Raw genomic sequence first — 23,935 nt, forward strand, 5'->3', positions numbered from 1 at the left:
ACTGTCCCCCGCCCCGCTGCTCCCTTCCGGGAGCTGCGGAGCTCAGCCAATCGCAGCCCGGCCTAGCGCGGCGTCACAGTGATGTCATTCCCGCGGGAAAATCAAGCGTGGCGGGAGATTCCGTCCCCCCCCCCCCCGCCCCCCCTTAAGAAACCCGAGCCCTCTTTGTACCAAAGAGATTTATTTGCATGTAAATAAATCATTGCGATATCTCCCCCCCTCCCTCCCCCCCCCCCCCCCCCCAAAAAGCCGAAAATCCACTCTGCGGCCAAAAAAGTGGGAGCTGTACAAAAAAAAAGCACATTTCAGCCGGCTATTTATTTACATCACACCCCCCCCCCCCCAAGGAATGAACCAGCTTCTTTTAATCTCCATGTACACGTCCCCACCAGAGATTAAAAGGTCCGGCTTTTATCTCGTTTATACACCTTTTTTATCTTTCCAATACTGAAAGATGTCAAATCCGCGTCGAGAATAAGCAAAAAATAGGTTTAAAAAATAAAACACTTTGTCAGAGAGACCCGAGCATCGGCAGGCCTGTGCGGGTCGCGTACCTCGGCTCTCCTCACCGCGACAGTCGCGCTCCGCGCTCGCTCTCTCATGATTTCTGTCACACGACAGGGAAAAGGGGACAGCGCACCAAAACGGGGCGAAAAAAGCTTTACACTGGTGTGGCTGTGGTCGGGGGGAAGAGCCATTCCCCGTCTCTGCCGGCGCGGCGATGCCTGCCCACCGCGTGGGAAATCCAGGATATCGAACTTAGGTCTGGGGCGAGCGGAGAAGGAAACTCTTGCCTTTAAAATGCAGTTTTGTGTTCATTCCGGAGCTGAATGGGATTTTCCTTCCAACTTTTACTGCGTTTCGTGCCGGTAAAACACGACTCCGATTCGTGCCACGTCCAGCAAACCGGACCGTGACATCCCCAGCCCCAATCCCGCTCCAAGAGCGCTGCTTTTCGAAGGCTGCTCATGCCTTCGTGCAACCCGGATGGGATCAAAGGGCTTTTTTTTTTTTTAAGACAAAAATACTTAAAATAAATGAGAGGGGCAGCACGAAGAGAGGTGAGAATCTGCCGGAGTGTGAGCAGGCACCATTCTCCCGGTGCGGCCGCTGCAGCAAGGTCTCAAGATGACATTATCTGGTCTTGTGTTTCTTACGTCCTCTTCAGAGACGCCCCGCAGTCACACGAGTCCGACGCTGCGTGAGATAACGTCATTTGCCCCCGGTTTAGACTTTATCGACCATTTTCCCATCATCTCTGCACATGAAGGTGGGAGCGCTGGGGAGGGGGAAGCTACGGGGTGCAGACCACAAGGAGCAAGGGATGGATGGTGGAAAACAGGAGAAGGGAGAGTTCTCCAGAGCCGGGAAGGGGCTTTGGAGAAATTCAGGCTCCCGCGTTCTCCCGGAATTAAGCCGAAGGCAGGAGGAAGAGGTGAGAATTCCCTACAATTACCTGAATAGTTGCCACCCTACTGAAAAGACATCGGCCTTGCTCTGGCTTTGGATGAGCCCGAAAAGGAGCAGCTTGCCTGGCGTCAAACCGTACGCAAACCTCTGTGGTTTAAAAGAAAACTTAAAATCCTTTGACATCTTCTCAGACTGCATCCCCAAACGCGAAGTACAATCTCATTCCCACGGAGGAAATCCCAGCCTCCAGGAATCAATAGCAATATCCAACGGGAGCAGGATTCCACTCAGTACGTGATTCAAAAGCAGATGTGTTTGCAGAACTCTTGATTTCCCACATTCCTCTTCAGTGAACCAGATTTAACTGCTTTTAAAAATAAAACGCTCTCCTGAGTCTCTTTTCCTTTCAGGGACCACAAGATAAGGAGGGCCACAAGTAGAGGATGCCTGGGTCATGCTCTTAACTCTAGCCAAAAGGGGAAAATCCATCTTTTAGAGGGAATCGCCGCTTCTGCTGCAGCGCTCACCCAGAGGAACCGGTCCGGGGCCGCGTTTCCAGCAGTGCCAGGGCTAGGGCCAGGACGCGGCTGGCTCACGCTGCCAGAGAGAAGGCAACGCTTGTCTGCATTACCAGAGTTACCGGCCGAGAACCACGCTGCAAGTTAACAGAAAAAAAAAAAGGCAAAAACCCAAATGAAACCCCAAAGGGCTCAGATTGCAAAGGCAAGGCCCATTTTTTTAACGAGGAATGCGCACCGGCTGTTCTGCCAATGGAAGTATCCGTGGTGGATAAACGAAGCACGGCTCTGAAGTGTTGGCAGGACGGGAACGCGTGTGGCTGATAGTCCATCGCTTCACAAACGCAGCATCAGGGCACTCCGGGGAAGCTCTGTTCGCCGGGCTCGCAAGGAAGCAACGCTCAGGTGAAGACGGTGAGTCCCATTTCAATTCCGATTTCTCCAACGCAGGCCAGAATTCCCCCAACTCCACCAAAGCTACAGGGGCTGCCCGTGGGCAGAGCCGCCCAAATCCACAGGCTCTACCCACCTTCCCAAGTCCCTTTGGGCTCTGCATCACACAATTAAAACGGAGACTGCGTGAAAACAAGCAGCAGAAGGCATTCAGCTACGGACATAAATAAATAGCTAAAACGAAAGGGAAGTCAAACATAAGAGAGCAATCCTTCATCACCGGGACCTGGAATAAAATGCTGATATCCATCAGGATCCAGTGCCCGATTCCGCAGAGCAGCTCCTATCAGAGGAAGTTCCTCAGCACCGCGCTGAATCAGGCATTGAACGAAGAAATGCCACGAAAATAAATTAAAAAACTTTTTTTTTTGTTTTCTTCCAACCACCCTTTAAAAAAGAATAAAACCCAACCCTAACACATGCCCTAAAATAATTAGTTTAAAACTTCCTAAAAAAAACCCCAAAAGCAACTTATTCTGAATGGGAAGAGGGGCAGAGGAGCTCGGACTCTCCCAGAATTGCCTGTTTCCGTTTGCACCAGTTTGGGGGCTGCCCCCACACTTACACACACACTTAGCCTTAGCCCCATTAACTCTGACGGGGCTATTAATACTTATAAATGAAGAATGAGTGTAAGCGGCGGTGGGATGAAGGCCACCATCGGGAACCTGGCTTGCCGAACGAGCTGCTGGCACTTGCACTTTCTGTTCAGACTTTGGAGATCCTTGGAAATACTTTTTTTTTTTTTTTTTTTCTCTTCAAACACACCCCGTAAAAATTGAGCATGGCAGGTTTGCACCGAACGGTTCCTTCCTTCCAATCTCTAGAACCTGCAGGTCCTGCGTACAGCTCATCTTTTAAAGATACTAAGAAAATTAATTGCCAATCAGAGCAACATCCATGAGATCATCATCTTCCTCCCCGATGAGAAACTCGGGACTAGCCCGGGACGGTCGCTCAGCCGAGAGGATGGCACTGCTGGCCATGGAGAGAGACTGGTCAGCCGAAATCGGGGACTTTGACCAGCTCTCCGGCTTCATGCCATGAGATTTCTTCTTGTCTCTGTCTTTATCTCGATCCCGATCTCTGTCCCGGTCTTTGTCTTTCACTTTTTTCTTCTCTTTTTTGTGCTTCTTGTGTTTTTCTGAGCTATATTCCGGCAGAGGCCTGATGCCATCGTCGGAGCTGGGGCTGTTCTGGTAGGATTTCTCTGCTATGGAAGAGCCCGACTCACTCTCACTGTCTATGTTTTGGGGAGTGTATGCTGGTGACTTACTGTGGCTGGGAGAGCAGCGTTCGTGTTTTGGAGTAGATCCACTGATTAGAGGGGACCCATAGCTTTTGGAAGAAGCCATCTGAGGCCTTAGACTATCCCCGCCTCCTTCCCCGGGTTTCTGCAAAGTTACTTTGGCTTTGATGCTAGGGGAACCACCATCATGTTTGCTGATGATAATTTTGGCCACTCCAGTGCTTCCAACGTTTTTGGAATCTGAAGTCTTCTTGGAAGAGTCAACAGATCCTCCAGAAACAGAGACTTTAGATTTCTCTTTGTCACTCTTCTCACGTTTGCCCTGGAACTCACCTCCAGACATATTGTGTTTGGAGGACATTGTATGGCTTGAGGAATTGGAACTTGGCCCCATTTGTCCATCCATTGGGTCATCTCCACCAGGCCCGCTAGTGACAACCCCATGTTTAAGTTTGTCTATGACTGCAGTCAAAGATGGCTTCTTGTTTCTGCTCGGAGACTTGCCTTTGGAACTTCCATGCTGGTTTTGAGATGAAGACATGGAAGACCCGCTGGATGAAAAGGAAGATGAAGATGCCGTTGAAGAATTTGATGAAGGTGGCGGTTTCTGCGACATAGACCCAGAGGATCCCATTCCTGAAGATGATTTCATACTTGAGCTTGATCCAGTCCCAGACATATGGGAGCCTCCGGAACCTGAACTGATTGGTGACTTTGCTTTAGACGATGGGGGAGTACCTGGGACAGGTTTCATGGGAGAAGCAAGCTTGTCAGCACCCCCTGAGGGTCTAGAATGAGACGGAGAGATGTTTGGTTTACTCATGGAAGGGTTCATAAGTGATGACGGTTTTCCTTGAGGTTTCATCTTGGTACCTCCGGAACCGCTGCTGAGGCCGTGTTTGGTGATGGGGGAGGATCCAGGCTTTCCCACCGACTGAGCAGAGCTTTTGGACTGACCTGAACTTGAGCCGCCTTGGCTTGAGTAGAGGCTGCTGCTCATCTTTGAGCCAGAAGACCCTTCTGATTTGCTGCTTTTAATTTTGCCTGAGGTTGAAGAGGAGGAAGAAGAGGAGGAGGAGGAAGAATGGCTATGATGGCTTTTGCTGCTGGAGGAGGTGACAGAGCCACTACTTGTATACTGGCCGTGTGAAGACGGTTTGCCAACAGTCACTGTTCCTTTTGGGATCTGGATGGTTATTTTTGGAATAGGAGGAGTAGCTACACCGGGAGGAGTCTGAGATCTGCCCGAACTCCCCGGAGATTTGGAGCCACCTGTGCTTGCTGGTGGCGTGAAAGGCCTGTTTGATGAACTGTGAGATGGCGATTTCCCATCCGTCTCCTGCTTTTTCCGCTTTGGAAGTTTCTCTTTACTTTTACCATCACTGGACGGCGTCCGGCTGCGCTTCCCTGGCTTCCCGTCTATCCCGGGACCTGCCATGTTACTGCCAGAGCCATTGCCTTCCTTTACCCGTTTCTGAGACTTTTCTTTTCCCAAATCCCCTGTATTCAGTAAAGGGCTCTGACCTCCACTGTGATGCTCCATGAGGTCAGAGGACCCCAGTGCTTTGCTTGCAGCTGCAATAATACTAAAATCTACCGTATCAGACTGATTGCTCCCCTTAAATTTATTTTCCCCCCCATCAGCCCCCAAGACTTGCACCCCCAAAGTAGACAGAGCCTGGGACGCATAGCCCTTGAAATCATCAGTGTCTCCACTCTGACTGCTCTCATCAAAGTACTCCTCCCCAAAGCCACTTTGACTCTGACTGTTCAGCAAGTCAGGATTGAAATCTACTCCATCGGGAAAAAAATGGTTTGAAGAATCGCTGTTGGGGCTCACAGCAGCGTCTGCTATCAGGTCTGCTGGATCTGTGTACGGGTTCTCACTACTGTTCGTCTGAAAAACATCTGGGTCAAAGAGGGCACTTTGTGAATGTCCTGAACTAGAAGAGTCTCTTACTGGAGTACCAATGGGTGGACAGTCCTCATTAGTGGTGGGTAGCTTGGAAGCCTCCTCTGCTATATCCGAGAGGATATCAGTAACATCGGCCCCAATGCTGTCCGAACTAGAAAGTCGAACCATTCTCTGAATACTGGGCTGCGAGTGAGGTATAGGCTGTGGGTATGTAGTAGGAGGAGTGCTGCACTGGCTGGGTGCTGGAGTAATATGAGGGGTGTCCAGGGTATCTGCAGTCATGTTGACATCAAAAATGGGATTCTGGGAGTCAACATCCATTGAAAAGAGCTCCCTCTGGAAATCATCCTCAGTCTGATGTTTGGGCTTGTCGGCCGGCATGCGGGATTTTTTTTTCTTTTGCTTATTCCCCCCAGGGCCCATTTCCATTCTGGGGGAGCCAGAGGAAGAGTTCTGCCTTTCGAGAGGGCTGCTCCCGTACAGAGTGGAGAAATCCTGAGGGGGATTCTCTTTAAGAAGGTTCATGAGCATGGGGTGGTTCTTGGTGTTGCTTGCTGGTGAGGATACTGGTGGTGGTGTGTGATGGGGAGGGGTTGGACTTGAGCCAATGGTAGACCCCACATTCCCTGTGATCTGCAACAAACTAGTGAGAATAGGGTTCTGAGATACTTTGCTGAAGTCCTCCCCATGGCCCACCGAGTCATGCCTCTCTTTCATGCTTATGCTCATGTTAAACAAAGTAGTGATGGGCCCCCCAGGAAAAGTGTTTGTGGGGGTAGTGGTACCACTCATTGGGTTGCTGCCTGTGGTCATGCCATACCCTGGGCTGCTGGCTGGGGGAAGATTTTTCTTCACCATGTCTTCTACTGTCTCTGCAATGAGGGACAAGGCTGGTGTGTCTGCTTGAATGGTTTCTGCTTTTCTACGAATTGCTCTCATGGTGACGGGAATGGACATACATCTGCAAGACACAAGACAAAGGGGTGAGCGTCCATTTTGCTGCCCTACAGCAACGGTCACTGAAGACGTTTTAACAACTTCATCCGACAAGCAGTGAGACTCTTGGGAACAAGACAGCAATGGGTCCAGGCACTGTAAAGGCCCCGCTGTTCTGCTCGTATTTACACTTATCCCATCATGCTTATCTAGCCATGAGACAACTGTGCCTTTATGCATTGCCCTGCAATCACAAAGGGAGAATTAATCAATTAACTAATAACTAATAGCTCACAGATCATGATCTTGTAGTTGAAGCACACTGTAGTTACTCTGATTCTGCCAGAAAACACCTTTGTCTAAGCTTGGCAAACCTAATTTCCTGCAACCCCGTTAAACGCAATGACAATGCCACATTCTACTCAAGGACGACAAGCCTATAATGTTTTGAAAGAAAAAAAATAGTTATTCTCACTGAAGAGGTCTGTGTCATGCACTGTTAATGTTCTGCTGTGTTCTGAATGGTGGCTGGGGTGGAAGAACCTTAATAAAAGGCCTCTGTAAATGAGAAACTGCAGGGGAGCTCTTCCATATTTTACAAGACTTAGAAAGGAACCAACTACAGGAGAAGGCATAAATAGGTAGGCGTCTTGGACACATGCCCAAAAATAAGTAGCTATGGTTCAGTGTCTGGAATGGAATTTTCAATAGGACTCCAAGGTTTCCTCTCTTCCAAACAACCACTACCAAAACTCACCCACAGACAGAACGGTTCCAAAACCGCTAGGATCAATATGAGACAGACACAGAGTTCATCTACACGATTTGGAGTGTATGGTGGCACAGAAAAATCCAGCTTACCTTTGAACAACTTTGGCAATGAAATCATCCGTACAGATAAGAGCATCGGACAGCCCTTTGTACAGCTTACAGTTCACGTGAGTGGAGTCTTGCACATCCATTACCACTAAAAGAGAGAAGGTGTTTGGAAGAAATCAAAATCCTGGTTACAGTGGAAAAAAACCCTGCCTTCCTTCCCATCAACACACTCATGCTTTTACCGAATCCACTTACCACACACCAGGGAGTCGTTCACAGGATGCTGAAAGGATACACTAAAGCAGGAGTCAGAGAGAGGACAAACTTCAAACTGCAGGATCCCAGGAGAATCTGAAAGACATGGGAACTGTTCAATTAAGGAACACAAGGGATGAACCAGAGGCACCAGCTCAATTCCCACATAGAGAAAAAAAAAAAGGGAAAAATAAAAGCAGCACAGGCCTCATTTCTTATTCCTACACGTGGGAAAATCACCCAGGGTTTCTTACTATCCACACATTATATTCCACTTGATGCGGTACCCACCTTCTTTTAAAACTGTTCGCTTGACACAGCTGCCAATCAGTGTGTTGTACGCCACCTGATGTCTGATCAAATTGAGGATGAGAGGAACCCGCCCAGGGTGCTGGAAGGCGATTTTACTAATCAGAGTTCCTTGAAGGCTTCTTCCATCTGGGAGAGGTGCATCTTTGTTCAGAAAGTAACAGTGCTGCTGTCCTGGAAGAGCCTGACAAACAATTTCTGCTTTACTCCAACTGCTGCTGGGTACGAGGCAATAACACACATCTAGGAAGGAAAGAGCAGGCCCCAAATCCAGCTGACACCAAGCCACCTTTCTGGCTGAAAATGACAAACAATGAAGACACTTTTCTTCCAATCCGAACAAGCAAAACATGATTTGGGCTCCTCAGAAGTAGTACTGCCAAACAGCGTTCTCTGTCCCTACCAAAACTGTTTCAATAGGGTATGGCTTCCCTTCTGAGGAAAAAGAGAAATCCTCTGAAGTTAACAGGAGATCTGTCATCGACAAATTTGAGAACTAGGATTTCTCCCAAAGCGATGCGATTTGTTCAGCCACACATTACAGACCGAACAAGAGGAAGGGACAGAACCTGGGAAGGCTCAGTCCCATACCTCTGCTGTCATTCCTGCAGCTGTACTTCAACAGCAATGGATTTTTCATTCCCTAATTTTCCTAATTACTGTGGTCATATCTGTACCTGAACTCTAACGCTTGGGTAGCATAGTTTTTGCCTATGAATAAATGCTGTACCAATTTCCTTTATCCTACTTGAAAGACACCTGAAACAGATGAAAAACCCCAAACTGCTCATCTATGAGTGTTAACGCCCTGGTTGTAACAACATACTTACTGCATAGAAGCGCATATTGTGGTTTAAAGGCAGAGGATCAGCCTCTTTGGATAACTCAAACTGTGTGATCAACTCATACAAGGGCACAAATGTTGGTGGCGTGTCGAACAATGGAATACCTGAGGGCAAAAGATGGCACAGAATGATGGCACCGGGGAGCCAGAAAGAGACGGAGAGCCACAGAAGGCGTTACCATCTAGTAAAAGCAACTTATCCAAGTTTTACTGAAAATAGCACAAAACCTTGAGCAACTTTTCTGGCACACTTTAAAAATTAGCAGCAGTTCATTAATAAAAACCTAGGGAGTGTCTGACAGATCTGCAACCCACCTGTGCAGCCCTGGAGTTTCTGAATGAAAGCTCGAGACACTGGAATGGGACGTGGGAATTTCAGGAAGAAACAAGCTGGTAAGTCCACACTGTTGGCACTGGTGATCGACGAGAAGGACGGAGTTCTGAAATATTGGGTTAATACAAGATCTTATCAGAGGCAGGGCACGACTCTGGCTTCTGCTATGAGCGCCAGACACTCAGTTTACTGTTTGCTCAAATACAAACAGATTGTTATACCTTCTTCAAAATTAAGACACGCCTCAAAAGCACGTCACGTGCCTGAAATAGATATTTCTTGGCTTAAAGACAGCGCTTAAGTGCTTTATATAATGCTATGACATCATGCAGTCATCTCCCCACCCTCACTTCAACAGAGGACCCAATGCTGAATTTGCATCTAAACCCGGCTGCTGAGAAAGGCCTGGCAGACGCGTCCTTTGCTTACCCTTTGCTGTCAACTGGGTGAGAGCCCATGATCAGTGGTGCAATTGGAAGTTTGTACATCGTCATGGTTCCCTCAACGGTTACCGACACATTCATACCCAAAGACCGAGGAACTGCAAGAGGAAGCAAGAAAAAAAAACCCAACATAAGCTGATGAAAAAAAACCCAAATCAATGCAAGCTTTACAAATTAAATATCACTATGGCGGAAATACCTTACTTCCTCCACAAGGCAGTTTTCAGTGTTCACCTTTATCACTAGATGGACTACAGCCAAACCAGTTAAGCTACCGAATACTCTAGTTTTCTCTTGCAAGGTAGACCAATTGCGTAATTCTTAAAGTACATTCCAAATATATTTGCAAGTTTGTAGTCTGCTCTTTACAAAGCAAAACAAATAATGATTTTGGACTATTTCACCCTCTCCTTTCCTGCGACCAGCCTCGATTTTAATTGGCGCTTGGTTTTGTCATTTTAGCGAGAGACAGATGTCCATGCACATGCATAAAAAATAATCTTCCAGTAAGATGGCAGAGACACAAGTATTTCCACATTAAAATAAATCCCATGTTAACGATGAAATTCAGCCTGAGGAAAAAGGCTCTGTCTGCACACCATCACCCCGTCACGCTTGGTAGCAGTCCAGTTCAAACTCCAAAATAGCCACGAGGCTGGAGAAGATGGTCAACTGAGCCAGCATTTGCACATGGGCTTATTAAACCCGCGTCCTCTGTAAGTCAACCTATGGTTTTCCCGTACTACAGGGTGCCAGCAGAGGGGAGCTAGCCTGATGGAATTCTGCTTCCTTCTCTCCTTCAGGCAGTAGTACTCCACACTTGCTTCTAAAGCCGACCTACCATTGTTCTCGTGCAAAATAACGGGGGCTCCAGTGCCGTCTTCAAACAAATCATAAGGCGAGACATAATACTTGAGATTCATCAGGAGACCTGTGGGAGAGAAGCTTTTGAACAAGCATCCTGACGATACAAATTAGCCCGATCATTATTAACCCCTGTAACCACACAATATTTGCACCGCAACACAGCACACCCTGTGCAGCGCTGCTAGTGCATCTTGAAAGAGTTGTTCTCTGCTGTTAAAGACGCAGACGTGGCCATCTGCTAAAATTACCCTGTGTGGCTTTGTAACGAAATGCTGGGACTTACAAACACTCAACCACCTTGTCCCTCTTTTAGTTTGATTACTGTTTTCCATTACTGCCATCAGTTAATGTGAGACTAACATGCACAAAGGGGTCCCTGAACAACGCAATTTTTATTCTTTTATTTTTCAAGTGTTAATCAAAGATACCTCCACTCCTGGGGGTAAGATAGCCAACACTGCCATGAAGAATCTTGTCGAGGGGATTTGCGTTGGTGGCTTGCCTGCAAGAGAGGCAATCACAGGTCTGTAACAAGCCAGAGCCATACCTGAAGCCAAAATTCATGTGCTGATGGCAGTCTAAGATTTTAGCTCAATACACACACTTCTCGGTCACACAGAGGTAGCGCGATCATAAACTTCACACTGTTATAGGCAAAACAAAAGCTACTTTACTCTACAGCATGGATGGCTTATCCACTGAATCTACAGCAGTAAAAGATGGTCAAATGTTTCTCAATTTCTTACGGCAAAACACACTACCACTAATCCATCTAGTTACAAAATTGTTTTTTTGCCTTTCAGACTTTCTTTCAAATGAATTCAGCAGTTAAAAAGGAATTGCTCAGAAAGCTCTGAGCATTAAAATATATATAAAAATATAATTCCCCTGCTACCACGGGCCTTCTATAGCCTCAGCATTGTTCTTCTTAGCAATAATGTCAGCCTGTAAAGGCACTGATGTGACGCTTCCTGGGTACACAGTACTTGGCATGACCAGAATCAGCCAACATGATGCAGCGTTATTAAGAAAAAAACAACCAACAACAAACAACAAACCGTATACGTGTCCTTACCAATACATCCCTGCCATTTTTGAGAGATCCAGCTCTAAGGACTGCAGAGCTAAGTACATTTTAGTTTTAAGTTTGCTGGGGGGAAAAGAAAAAACAAGCAATATAAGAGCAATTGAAAGGAACTGTGAAATGAAATCCAACTCAGAACTGCTGGCTGACAAGCAGCAGTACTTGCCATCAGATTGAGCATTTACAAATTACAACTTTTCATTCTACCTTCCCGTTTCACATTAAATCCCTCCGACCCACTGTGAGCACATGCAAGCCATGGTGATGAAGTCAGTAGGCTCACACATAATGCAAATTTAAGTACAGAACTAAAGGCTTGTGGATGCGTTTAATTTTATATATGCGGATGTAAATAAATATATTCTAGACTTACTTGTCTCCTGGCAACTTATACAGGTTCACAAGCCCCCTTAGATGCTTAGAAAATTCATCAAAATTTTTCTCTCTGAAAAGAGGAGGGAGAAAAAGTTAACGTATTCAGCTTCATAACAGATAAGTTTTTGTTTTCAGAAGTTCTATAAATACAGCCACTAAATTACTTAAGGAAAGATTTTTGCTACATGAAAGCTACAAAAGATGTTCTTTAAGTGATCCAGTTTAATGATTCTGATGAATGTTGTGCTGTGGCTTCCCAGATATGATGCACAGCAGTCAGAATCAAAGTATCTGAACCAAAGCCAGAATATCCCCCAGAGAAGCAAAGGACTTTGTGGAGATGGAACTGGTATGAAATATTTTGCATTTCCAGACATAAAATAGCATCAGATCAATACTGCAAAGAGAAGCTTGTCAGAAAATGCAACAAACAACCCTTGCTGCTCACCTCAGATGTTGCACCAATTCTGGACAGCTCTGAAAAGGAAAGAACATACAACGATATCAATGTCGAATGCAGCAATTTCAGTCTTTGTGCAGCACAGCAACTGTAAAATATCAGGACAGTAACATTTCTGAGCATCAGCTTTTCATGAGAAGCAACACAATGTTCACAACTACACACTGCTACCGTTCAAGTTCTGCTTGTCAACCCCCTCTGGGACACATTCAAGCAATACTCTTTCCTCTTAAATGACTCATTTGAAATAAACTTTTAAAATTGCAAAGCCTTAGGTTGAAAACCTATGATCTTATAGAGAGATGTTCAGGAGAGTGGCTAGGCCAACGTAAACAGCAAGTTCTAGATCTCATACATGAGCTGAAGGGAAGTAAACCCATTTTCTTTCAGCATTCCACATTTTAGTATTTTTCATTCACAGATCTAAGTTTCATAAGATTAATTTCCCTATCCTTCTTCCAGAAATAAAATTCTCAGAAAGGCAGCGGTAACTTCCTCAAATAATTTTGCCAGTTACAAAACCACTCAGAGAAAGAGAGAGACCACCAGTAAAATGGTCCTTACACACCTACACTACATCGATCAGATGAACCCCCAAGAACAGAGTACTCCACAGAGGCTTTTACTTTCCACTAGAACAAGCAGCAAAGGTGCAATGCTAGGTCTAGCAGAACGTTAAATGCAATCCATCTCCTCTGCTCAAACAAAGGGGAGCCAAAATGGCAGTTCCAAAAACACAAAGGCATTATTACTCTCATCTTTGTCAGCAATACATACCACAGGGTTCTCTCCATGGTGAGCCACCTTGACATCACACAGCAGCCCTGTAGGATCTAACTGGACTTCCACATAGAACATGTCTGAAGTGATGTAACATTCAGTGCCATTTGCACTAAGGTGAGATCCAAGGCTTACATACAAAACAAAACAAAAATTGCTATGAGATGCACACAAAAACCAATCGAACCAGCAGTGAGATTATGATGTGTACAGATAAACAAAAGCCTTTGGCATAAAATAAAGGAGAAGACCCACCCATTCTGTCTAGCTATAGACTCCAAGCGATCTGTCATGGCAGGCAGAGAAGACACTAGATGGAGAGAGCAAAAAGCTCGGCTTAGTGAAGTGATTCAACATTTCCCCGGGAATAAGACATCAGCATTAAAAGCCATCTCAACTAGTTACTCCCTCCCACGTCTGCTCACACCTTCACCATAATTTATATTATTTGTACTCAAAATCCAGGCAGAACAATTTGCATAGGGAAAACCAAACGTTCTCAGAACTGCAAAGAGGGAAGGGATTTTCTTCTGCAAGTGGAATTCAGGTATAGGCATTTACAACAAAAGTAAGAGAGGCAATCTTGAGTGGTACTGACTGGCACTGAGACAAGCATATGCAAACGTGAGCACACATGCACTAGGAACACAGTGAAATGTGCTAGCAACAACCTTGCTTGCTTTTAAGATTTGGAGTATTTCCATAGCACATCACTGTTAAGCAGTTCGCAAAGTGCATGCACAGAATGTACCAACCTTTTAATGCCTTCTGCAAAGTCTCCAAACAGCTCACCAGATGTTGGTGCCCCCCAGAATTCATCACAACTCGCTTTTCCTTAGTCAGAAAGAAGAAAAACGCCCTTTTTGTGTATCACTCAGTAAGAGGGAATTATTGCAACTTTTGTTCAGTCAAGGGAGGTTTATTTAGGTAATTAAAAGCAGATTAGATTTCATCCCAAAATTACATCCTCATTAGGTTCCTGTAGAAGAACAGTATCCATTTTGGAAGTAGGTAACAAAGGCTGGCCTGGAATTGATTTATTTTCTTTTAAGCAACTTGCTCATCTGGAAGAACAGACTGTAGCAACTTTTTAGTAAGTATAAACTAAGAATTATATGAGAGACAACAGAGAAATAATGAGACAGGCCAACTTTTAACACCACAATATATGCAGGAACCTTTGATGTAGCTCTCCGCTGCCTTCTACTCCTCCCTCCCCTCACCCAGAGACCAGTATTTCAAACCCCTGTTTGACTAAGCCAACACGGAGTTTTGAATATCACTGAATGGCGAGCAAACTGCGTTACGAAACACAACATCCTGAAACAGCAAGCGGCAGAATGGTTTGGGCTTCTCAGCACCAGCTGAAACCACACGTTTGACCCTTTTCCTGCCGCTGAGTTGCCAGCTGCCCCATGGCAATTAGGCTATAGAGGGGGAGGCTGTAATTAGGGAAGGCAAAGCCACGCCAGGCAGAAAGGGTACGGACATCGCTCCCCTCCTGCATGCTGCAGGGTGTAAGAACTGCCTCAACCGCACTGGCCCAGGAGGAAGCCAAGGCTTGAACAAAACGTAAAGGACTTTGAAGAGATCTAACAAACCGACAACAAAATTATTACTAAAGAAACTTCAGAATCCCTGCTGCTGAAATCCCAACAATTCTCACCATAACTTGACGGACTAACTTCATGGTTTCTGTCCAAGGTCTGTTTTGGTTGTACTTTGCATGAAGTCTTTCTAAGAGGGCACTCATCTTATTCAGCTTCTCCGTTTCTGTAAGACAGGGATATTCAGAAAAAAGAATGAGACAATACTTAAAAGTTTTACAAATAAAAAAGCTTGGCAGTTATAATGAAAATACTTTCCACCTTTAGGCTAAACATGGCTTCAAAAAACTTAGTGATGATTTATTCCTGCGACCTAGACCTCAAGGTTAAGTAAATGTTAATATCACAAGCTATCAAAACCTAAAGGACCATAAAATGCCTACGGGCCTGTTGGGAAAAGCCCAGCTCTTATTCTGCACAGACTCTGAATGATGTGGCCCCATCAGCTTAAGTTCCGGCATGACAGGAATATATCAGGGCACTGTTTGAAGATACTATGGAACAGTCAAAAGATGAAGCCTCCCTGGCACAGGAAACGAAGAGTGTAGAAAACATTGCGTTAAAGAAGCCATGTTAAGCTTCCTTTCCCGATTCCCCCTTCAACTCTCCAACTTCTTGTACAGCAAAGATCTTCACAGGCCCTTCCATCACCAAAAACCTCAACCAAATTGGTCTGATTGTCAGTTGTGACAAATTCTCTGACCAGACACGCTCCTACCTCACGCTTAGCTTGAAACCCGAGGGCTGGTGTCTTGGTGCTGCCTGAGAGCCAGGGCTCTCACGGACCCTACTCAGCCTTTACGAAACACCTCTCATATCCCACACACTCCCACCTACTACCTGTGGTTCTGCAAGCTCATTTCTGTATATTTTAGAAAGTTCCACTGTTATGAATAATATCTGTTTGATGAGAGAACAGGAGGGATACAGGATCAGTGACCAAGCAAAAAACTAGTGTTGGACAGTTCAGCTAAAAAAGTTACAATATTAAATGGTTCATTTTTTCCCTACTCTCTAGTCAGACGCATGCGCAAAAAGAACGCAGGTTTCAAGAGTACTATAATTTTGTCTTTTTTTTTTTTTTGCTAAGAGACAGCTCTTTCTAGATTTGTAGTTGTCAAAAAACCCCAGCAGACACCACTGCCAAAACAAACCCTGTCACTGGCAGCAGAAGGTCCACGGCAAACACATGTCTATGACATTTTAACCGCCACCGCATGCACCCCTGGAAGCCCTCGCCTGCAAAATTCCAAGGGTTTGTTTTCGTTATTGATGCATGTACTGATCACAGACCTAATGCTGACCCCGTGAAATCCAAGCGTAAGAAATAAATAAATGCTTGCTACATGTTTTCAGACACTTTATACTCCTCAGCTATGGCAATCACAGAAGGGCTGAGGCTGTCAGGGACCTGTGGAGGTCTCCTGGTCCAGGCCCCTGCCCAAGCTGGGCCACCTACAGCAGGTTGTGCAGGGCCGTGTCCTGGTGCTTGAAGCTCTCCGAGGATGGAGTCTCCAGCACCTCTCTGGGCACCCTGTGCTCCTGCTTGGGCACTCTCACAGTGACAAAGTGTTTCCTCATGCTCCAGTGGAGCCTCCTGCCTTTCCACTTGTGCCCATGGCCTCTGCTTCACCCCTCAAAGGAGCCGGGCTCCCTCTGCTTTACACCCTCCCCCCAGGTATTTATGGACATCGATAAGACCCCGTGAAGCCCAGGGTCAGGGAGAATTCTGCCAGATCTCATCAAAGTTAGCGCCTCATGAGGATATTCGCCTTTATTTCCTCCAAAAATGGAACCACCCCGCAGCCAGCACCAAGACCCAGAGGCCCGGCCGGGGGAAGCGAGTCCCGGCGCTGGAAGAAGCCCAGCAGGGGCGGGATCCTCGCCCTCCCGGCGGGGAAAATACCTCAGCCCCAGCCCGACCCTATGCCTCAGAGAGGCCGGGCGCTCCCCGGCTCCTCACGGGTACAGCCGCGCCCCTCCGGCGGCACTCACCCTCGGCGCCGCCCGGCACCGACTTCATGCCGCGGCCGGGGGAAGGAGGGCGGCCCGCTTCGGGCCGCGGCCTCGCGTCAGGCCGGGAGCGGAGGGGGAGGACAGAGCCGCGGCCGGGCCGCTCCGCACCGGCCTCACACGGCGGCGGCGGCCGCCATTCCTCCCCGGCCGCGCGGCGCTCCCGCCCTCTCGCGAGAGCCACCAGACTCTCGCGAGAGGGCGGGAGAGCCGCGCGCGCGGGGAGGGGTGGGCGGGGCGTGCGGCGTCCAATAAGATTTCACCCGCCGCCACTTCTCGCGAGAAGAGGAGGGCGCTCCCTTCACCCCTTCCCGTTTCCTCCGCGAAGTCTCGCGGGATCGGCCAGCGGCCGGTGAGGGTGGCGGCGGTGCTGCTGCTCCTCCTCTCCTCTTCTCGCGAGAGGTGGCTCCGGGTCTCGCGAGAGTTGGCGGGTGCCCCCCTTGGACGCGGAGCCGTTTCGCTTTGGGAAGTGAGCGGGTAGAGCGGCGGGCCGGGCCGAACCGGGCAGGGCTGGGGTGGGGGGGAAGGAAGGAAGGAGACACAGGCGGCGACGGTTCCCCTGTGGGCCTTCGGGCTGAGGAAGCCGCGCGGCGGCCCGCGGGGCCCGGGCGCCCCCGGTGCTGAGGGGGTGAGGAGGGATCGCGGGCCCAGGCCTCGCCTTCCCGGGGTGCCCCCCCTTCCCCTACCGCGGCGCTGCCCCTTCGGGCCTGGGCCCCTCGGATGAGGCGGTGAGGCCGGTGCCTTTCCCGCTGCCGGTTCCTGCCCCCCTCACACCCCCTTCCGCCTCCTCCGGGGCCTGGCGGGGCCGCGCTCCCCGCCCCGCTCCCCATGTAGGAGGGGGTGTCTGGCGGCAGGGAGGGCCGAGGCCGGGGTGGATGGTGGCAGGAGCGGGCGCTGAGGAAGTTTGAAGTTTTGGGGGTTTTGGAGGATTCCCCCCCCCCTCCCCTCTCTCGAGCACAGTGGAGGAGGAATGCCAAATCCGGAGAGACATGGGGGCAAGAAGGATGGGGGCGGCGGGGGGTCCTCGCAGCACACGCCTGGCAGTGGGAGCTCGAACAGCAAGGAGAGGCACCGGCTGGCCTCCAGGCACAAGAGGCATAAGTCCAGGCACTCCAAGGAGTCACCGCTGGCAGCCCAGGAGACGGCGGCACCCTTGGGCGCGATGATCAAGCCGCTGGTGGAGTATGATGATATCAGTTCGGATTCGGATACCTTCTCGGATGATGTGGCCCTCAAGCTGGACAGGAGGGAGAACGAGGAAAGGAAAGCAGACAGGAGTGAGAGGATACAGAAACACCGGCACCACCAGCACAAGCGCATTCGTGAGCTGATGAAGAGCAAACAGGCAGAAAAAGAGAGGAAGTTAGAAAAGAGCCTGGAAGCATCCAGCAGGTCCGGGTCCACCAAGGAGAGAATATCGGGATCCTCCAAGAGACTCCTTGAAAGCGAGGAGCACCCAAAGTCACTGTCCTCAAAGAGTAGCAACAAGGAGTCCCGGTCAGCCAAAGCGCACAAGGAGAAGTCCAGGAAGGATCGGGAGCTCAAGTCTAGCCACAAAGAGCGCAGTAAAAGCCATCGGAAAAGGGATGCTCCAAAAAGTTACAAAACAATTGACAGTCCGAAGCGGAAATCCAGAAGTCCTCACAGAAAATGGTCTGACAGCCCTAAATTGGATGACAGCCCCTCAGGAGCCTCCTACATCCAGGAGTATGATCTCAGCCCTCCCCGCTCCCACACATCCAGTAACTATGATCCCTACAGGAAGAGCCCCGGCGGCTCCTCGCGCCGGCAGTCCATCAGCCCACCCTACAAGGAGCCCGTGGCTTACCAGTCGAACACTCGCTCTCCTAGCCCTTACAGCCGGCGGCAGAGGTCGATAAGCCCCTATAACAGGAGGCGTTCCTCCAGCTACGAGAGAGGCAGCGGGTCCTACAGTGGGAGGTCACCCAGCCCTTACAGCCGACGGCGCTCGAGCAGCCCTTTTGCCACGAAACGGTCTGTGAGCCGAAGCCCCATCGCCAGGTGTGTGCTCTCTACGTTGCCCTGGGGAATGGGGAAGTGTCTCGGGGGGTCGGGGTGGCTCTGGGCACAGGAGGGGTTAAGCCCCTTCCTCATCTCGATGGGGGTCACCGGCTGCCTAATTGGGCTGCAGAGTGATTTGTGGGGAATTGCTTTGGTTGGGTTGGTGGCAACTCCCTTTGAAATGGTGTTCACACTTTCAAAAACACCTCCCTGGCTGGCAGGACGCAGCGTCCATGTTGGCTCTCAGCAGAGAGGCCTAGAGCTGAACGAGCTCCTGGGATTAAATTACACCCACCTCTGGAGGTGGCCCCTGCAGAAGGGCCCAGGCTCCTGGGGAGGGTTGTGCTCTGAAGGCAGACGGAGCCCTTCAGCTCCTGATGTGGCATCTACTGTGCTTCCCTGGCAAGAAGTCCATCCAGAGAGAATGTTTTCACCTTTTTCTGGAAGCCTTTATGTGTTTACTGCGTAGGGGAACTTGATTGTGCTTTTCAGGAGGGTGGCTTGTTTTGAGTGTATTTTACTCTTTCTGAACTGACTTGTCTTTTCTCTTCCCTTGAATTAGAGATGACCACGTGTAAACTCCATCTTTCTAGCCTAAACTTTCTTTTCTCAGTACTACAGTTTCTTGCTTCCATTCTGAAATCGGGGCGTTCTGGAAGGACAAGTAGGAACCAGCTGTATTTTGGCTTAACTATAATTTTCTCTTTTTTTAAATTTTTTTATTTTTTCTTTAGTCAGTAACCTTGCTACAGAAGGGAACTATTATTTGAAGGTAGTTCTGTGTGTTTTATTTCAGATGTTCGTTAATTATCCTGTTATTTGTGTGAATACATACATAGTCTAACGTTGGTTCTTTTTTCCTAGCTTGAGCTTGTGTTAAGTGAGTTTCCTGTTGTCACCATGGGTGCTGTGGAGCTTTGGTTGTAGCTCCATGGCAATTAAGATGTGACCTGGAATGTAATCGCTATAGAAATGCTCTGCACTCTGTTAGCTGTACTGCATCCTCTGGTCCAAACAGGAGCTGCGAGAGAAGAGGCTGCCTCCAGAGCACGTTTATGTGATCAGCAGTTCCCAAAGAACTCAGGGCTTTTGGAATTTGGCCTTTGTTACTAGAGCTCTTAACTTCAGGAATACTGTCTTCCATAGTGGGCTTGAAATAGTGCCTTTGTCTTTGCTGAGAGAGAGGTGTATCGGTTTTAGCACCCCAGAAGCTGTTACGTAAAAATTTACTCATTCTGCTGTGATTTTACATAGTGAAAATTTCCTGCAGGTTGTTTCTCCTCTGCCCTCTTTCCCCTGCGTGCACCTGAGAGGTTCTGAGGGATAGTTGTCAATATTTTTCTTCTCCCTCCTCTCAATCCTTCTTGCCCTGGTGGCACTGCTCTAACGCAGTAATTGTTAATACCTTTGGAGGAGTAAGAATATGGATGTATGCTCCATGATGTAATTGTGTATTGTGGCACCTGTTAAATGTCCATGTTCAGCCCTAACCAGGGAGAAACCACGTGGAAACTGGAGTGGTATACAGAGGTGTGGTTTTCTCTCCCCAGGTTACTCCACTTCCCAGGCAAACCTGAAGCTTACTCTTTCTGTAACTGGCTACTTGCTTCTGACTTGGGGAATCAAGCAGTTATCTTTTCCTGATTTCAATTATGGGAGCAACTTTGAAGTGCTTTGTGCTGCTTCCCTGAACTTATGTACCCACGTAAGAAACTTTTTAAGGGCATCTTTGAGTCGCTGACAAAATGCTAGACCCCAAACCAAAAGAGATTCCAAAGGTTACTTACTGTTTATGCTCAGCTTGTACTGAATTCTTTGAATCTCTGATAACCTACTACTCTCTTTTCTGGGCAGATAACTTGCTGCGTGATATATTCTTTTAAAGCAGAACGGTGATTCTAGTAAAGGGACAGAGGGAATTTTATGTGTTCTCTGTGCGTTAGGCAAATTGTGAGTTGTAATTTGTTGTTGGTTTTGCTTCACTGAGCTTGCAGCCTGTGCGGGGAGGCAGTTGGTGTAAGTTTATGGCCCAACGTCTGCTCCAGAAGCCAAAGGTGGGGCTGCCCCTCAGCTGATGGCCCTTTGGGAGCTCACCTGGAGGAGCGGATCGGCTGAGCCTCTCTTGCCAACTTTGATTGATCTGCTGCAGACGAGTGTGTAAACGGAGGCAGCTGACTTTGCACCAGAGTAGCCGGGGAGTGACTGCGTGATCTCTTCTGTTGGCTCCTGTGGAGGGGCAGGAACAGTCTGGGAGAGAACATCTTTAACTGGCACACTCGCTTACGCAGTGAACATCTGACTATGGCTTAAATTCTTCAGAGGAGGTAACGCAGGCTTTTCTAGGACACTGAATTATTTCCACTGCCTGACAGTATGGGTTTTTTTGTGCATTCTGTGTTTTCTTTAATCTCCATGTCCAAAATACAGTGTTAGGGAACTGAATCCATGTGCTGTGCTGATTGGAGAAAATGCAGAGTGTTTGCATTTCAAATGGCTGTGCAAAACAACTTGCTTTCCATTTAGGCGGAAATGAGGATGGCTTGGTCAGTAGGGAAAATAGCAGATGTGGCTTGCCATTCCTTGTCGCAACTGTTGTCATTGCAGCTAAAACTAGAAGAAGAAATTCCAGAGTCCTTCAGCTTGCTGAAGGTGGGTTGTGCTCTGTACTAAGTATAGCAGCGAAGTGTGAGTGTGTGCATGTGCTGTTGTGGTGGCCACTGCTATGCAGATCCTCGCCACGGCAAAAGGTCGTGGGGCATTCAGAAATAAGAAATGGCCTGCTGTTTGAGCTTGTTTCCTGAGCAATTAGAGCATGGGGCACGCGGTCAGGCTTCCCAGATACTAGTTTGCACTTTACTCTTACCTGCTCCAAGCCACAACAGAAGTTAAAATGTTTTAATGTCTGTAGATGTTCCTAGGAGTTTGTGTAGTGGGTAATATGGAAGTATGTAGATGTGGGGCTTTGTTGTTCTGCCAACTGCTTCAGGGTCACCACTGCCAGCAGTTATTAGCTGTGGTCGTTTCCAGCATGAGGAGGTCTGGAGGGTTCTAGCATTCCCTCCTCCAAAGACCATTCTAATCTTCTGATTATATCAGTTAATATGATCTAATAATGCTTTTTTTTTATTTGGATTTTTACATGAGCCATCATCTCAGAGTTCTTTATGTTAATTCACAGTTGTCGTGGTTAATATCTTGTATTTCCAGTGCTAGAGAGACAACAAGGTGGGTTTTTTTACCCCAGAGCATTTTTATCCAGGAAAAAGAACTGCACGTGAGACTGGATTGCCCCCCACCCATCCCGGATGATCTTGGCAAAGCAAGTAAGATGTAGAGTTAAGGGTGAAAGGGATAAAAGTGCTAACTAAAAGGCTACAGGTAAAGCCATGAAACGATCATTCTGGAGGATGGAAAGAGTATCTTTAAAAAGCAAAATCTGCCTGTGCGTCTTCTGTCCCATTGCATCTTTTTTGAGGTATCCAGCAGTGATAAAAGCAAGTGTCGCTGTGGAAGACGGCCCCTCAGTAAGCGCTGTAGCGGTGTTGAGGCCGTTGATGGTCTAATGATATGAGGTAAGATTTGTTGTAGAGTGGTTTATTACTGGTTGCACTGATAGAGCTGGGAAAACAGACATGCTTCTGGATGCGGTGCCTCTTTCAGGTCTAACAAAGAACCTGTAAACACCAAGCTGGAAAATGGGCTTAGAAACAAGAACTCTTTGTATAATAACTATAGGTAATTACCATTAGATGACTGAAGAGAAAAAAGCGTGAGTGGCGCCTGTGGAGCGAAGAAGACTCCTGGGAGGGAATAAGTGGATTTAGTCCTGGTGGAGGCAGAGGATGGAGGGTCAGGGAGTCATCCCCAGCCATCACCGAGTTGGAAGCGCTGGTTCTGCAGTGCAGCTCCTTCCTCAGCAACCCTCGTGTAAGGGGGTCCTGCCCTGAGCCGTGTGCTCTGCCTCCGCACCCCACCGCTTCCTCCAGCGTTGCCTTTCCCTTGCTTGTGTCCATGCAGGTGTCCTTGGCTGCATTTCTAATGTAGCACTTAAAAATAAGGTAAAATTGCACTTTTGGAGAAGTTTATTTTGTGTCAGATGTGCTGAGTGATCTTGTTGAGAATGTTGCTCTGCAACCGGTTGAATTAGAGTAGCTGTTGTGTGGAAATCATGGAGAAGGATGTGATACAGGGAGCAGGAAACCGAGGATCATAGCATCTTAAACAATATGTCCTGAAAGAATTGTAACGGGGAACGCTAACCCCAAAATTATTTGTGGTTGCAGTAAACTACATCCTCCCGGATTCATTGGGAACATTTTCCTCAGCCTGCGAAAGTCTTTGAGCATAGTGAAAACCTAATAGCTTTTTCAGCTCCTGGCAACTTTGCACTGGGATGCGGCAGGTGAACAGCTATCCAAATGGCAAAATGCATCTCAGACCATTAATTCATTAAGTAGAAACCTCGGAAAAGGAGGCGATCCTGAGGCAGCATTCCCATTACAGAAAGTGTGTTGAAGGGGAAAATAGTTGAGTGACTTCAGATGGCACTTTTTTTCTTTCTCCTGGTTGTATATTTATTTTGTAAGTCTAAAGGTAAGGACTGGACTCTACAGTTGTAGTGTTCTTTGACCACTGTTAGCACGAGGTTTGGGGTTGTACTCACTAGTGAGAGGGCAGGGTGCTTGTGCTTGGCGTAGCAAGGGAAGAGGGCTCTGTTAAACTCCACGCCGCTGTGCAGCGAGACCCTTTGCCTCCCGTGCAGTCACAACTGTGTCCGTCCTTGAAGGCGCTGGTGGTGTCCAGAGAGGAACCTTGTATTAGTCTGTCTCAGTTCCCCAGTTTATTTTCCAAGGGTTTGTTGTCTCAGGACACAGTATAAGCAGTTTAGATCTTGTTAACTACATTCCGAGTGTGGTTACAAGCGAGCCAGCACCTCCTGTGTTTAGACCTGCTTGCCCTTAGCTGTTCTGCATGACTAGCATGGAAATATAGGTTGAGAGAATTCCATATTTTCAAAACTAGATATGTTCTGAGCAATACATCACAGAATAAAGATAAACTTTGAGCACAGTTTTTATTATAGTATTCGTAGGTTCTGATCTCAAAACTTCTCGTTTTCCTGTTGGCTCATGCAGCTTCTAAACCCATCAGAGCCTTCCACGTGTCCAGTTCTTGTGCTGTCTCATCACCTGCACAATATGAGCTCCTCCTGAAGTGGAGGAAACTGTTCTGGCTTGTCAGT

At 47.8% G+C, this 23,935-nt stretch overlaps 2 protein-coding genes across 6 annotated transcripts in view; one reads left to right on the top strand and one right to left on the bottom strand.

Annotated features, from left to right (window-relative positions):
* Window positions 1-306: 306 nt before the first annotated feature.
* Window positions 307-16,849, bottom strand: MED1 (mediator complex subunit 1). Of its 3 annotated transcripts, XM_063354401.1 has the most exons (17): window positions 16,654-16,849; window positions 14,718-14,824; window positions 13,807-13,885; window positions 13,307-13,361; window positions 13,049-13,181; window positions 12,260-12,288; window positions 11,810-11,881; window positions 11,428-11,502; window positions 10,781-10,854; window positions 10,327-10,416; window positions 9,472-9,583; window positions 9,024-9,148; window positions 8,695-8,813; window positions 7,847-8,048; window positions 7,556-7,651; window positions 7,343-7,448; window positions 307-6,506 (listed from the first exon to the last, which is right to left on the bottom strand). In XM_063354401.1, exons 1-17 carry the CDS (start codon window positions 16,679-16,681, stop codon window positions 3,257-3,259), a joined length of 4,752 nt encoding a protein of 1,583 aa, XP_063210471.1. In that variant the 5' UTR covers window positions 16,682-16,849; the 3' UTR covers window positions 307-3,256. The 3 variants fall into 3 exon arrangements, with proteins under 3 accessions (XP_063210471.1, XP_063210472.1, XP_063210473.1); XM_063354403.1 differs by lacking the exons at window positions 13,049-13,181; window positions 14,718-14,824; window positions 16,654-16,849 and having other exon boundaries at window positions 308-6,506; window positions 13,807-13,871; XM_063354402.1 differs by lacking the exons at window positions 13,307-13,361; window positions 13,807-13,885; window positions 14,718-14,824; window positions 16,654-16,849 and having other exon boundaries at window positions 12,260-12,359; window positions 13,049-13,173.
* A 197-nt stretch (window positions 16,850-17,046) lies between these two features.
* The window catches only part of CDK12 (cyclin dependent kinase 12), a 28,397-nt gene continuing 21,508 nt past the window's right edge, over window positions 17,047-23,935 (top strand). For 2 of the 3 annotated variants that reach the window (XM_063354346.1, XM_063354347.1), the window contains exon 1: window positions 17,047-18,693. In XM_063354346.1, coding sequence (XP_063210416.1) covers window positions 17,642-18,693 — 1,052 coding nt within the window. In that variant the 5' untranslated portion in view covers window positions 17,047-17,641. The remainder of the gene's footprint in view (window positions 18,694-23,935) is intronic. The other variant, XM_063354348.1, reaches the window with a different exon arrangement.

Source organism: Chroicocephalus ridibundus, chromosome 17 (assembly GCF_963924245.1).
Source record: "Chroicocephalus ridibundus chromosome 17, bChrRid1.1, whole genome shotgun sequence".
Lineage (NCBI taxonomy): Eukaryota > Metazoa > Chordata > Aves > Charadriiformes > Laridae > Chroicocephalus > Chroicocephalus ridibundus.

Coding starts and splice junctions, on each gene's coding strand:
- MED1 (XM_063354401.1), bottom strand. CDS start 16,681: ATGAAGTCGGTGCCGGGCGGCGCCGAGG. Junction 13,362..13,806: donor TTTGCAGAAGGCATTAAAAG/GTTGGTACATTC, acceptor CTCTCCATCTAG/TGTCTTCTCTGCCTGCCATG. Junction 10,417..10,780: donor TCTTACCCCCAGGAGTGGAG/GTATCTTTGATT, acceptor TCTCTCCCACAG/GTCTCCTGATGAATCTCAAG.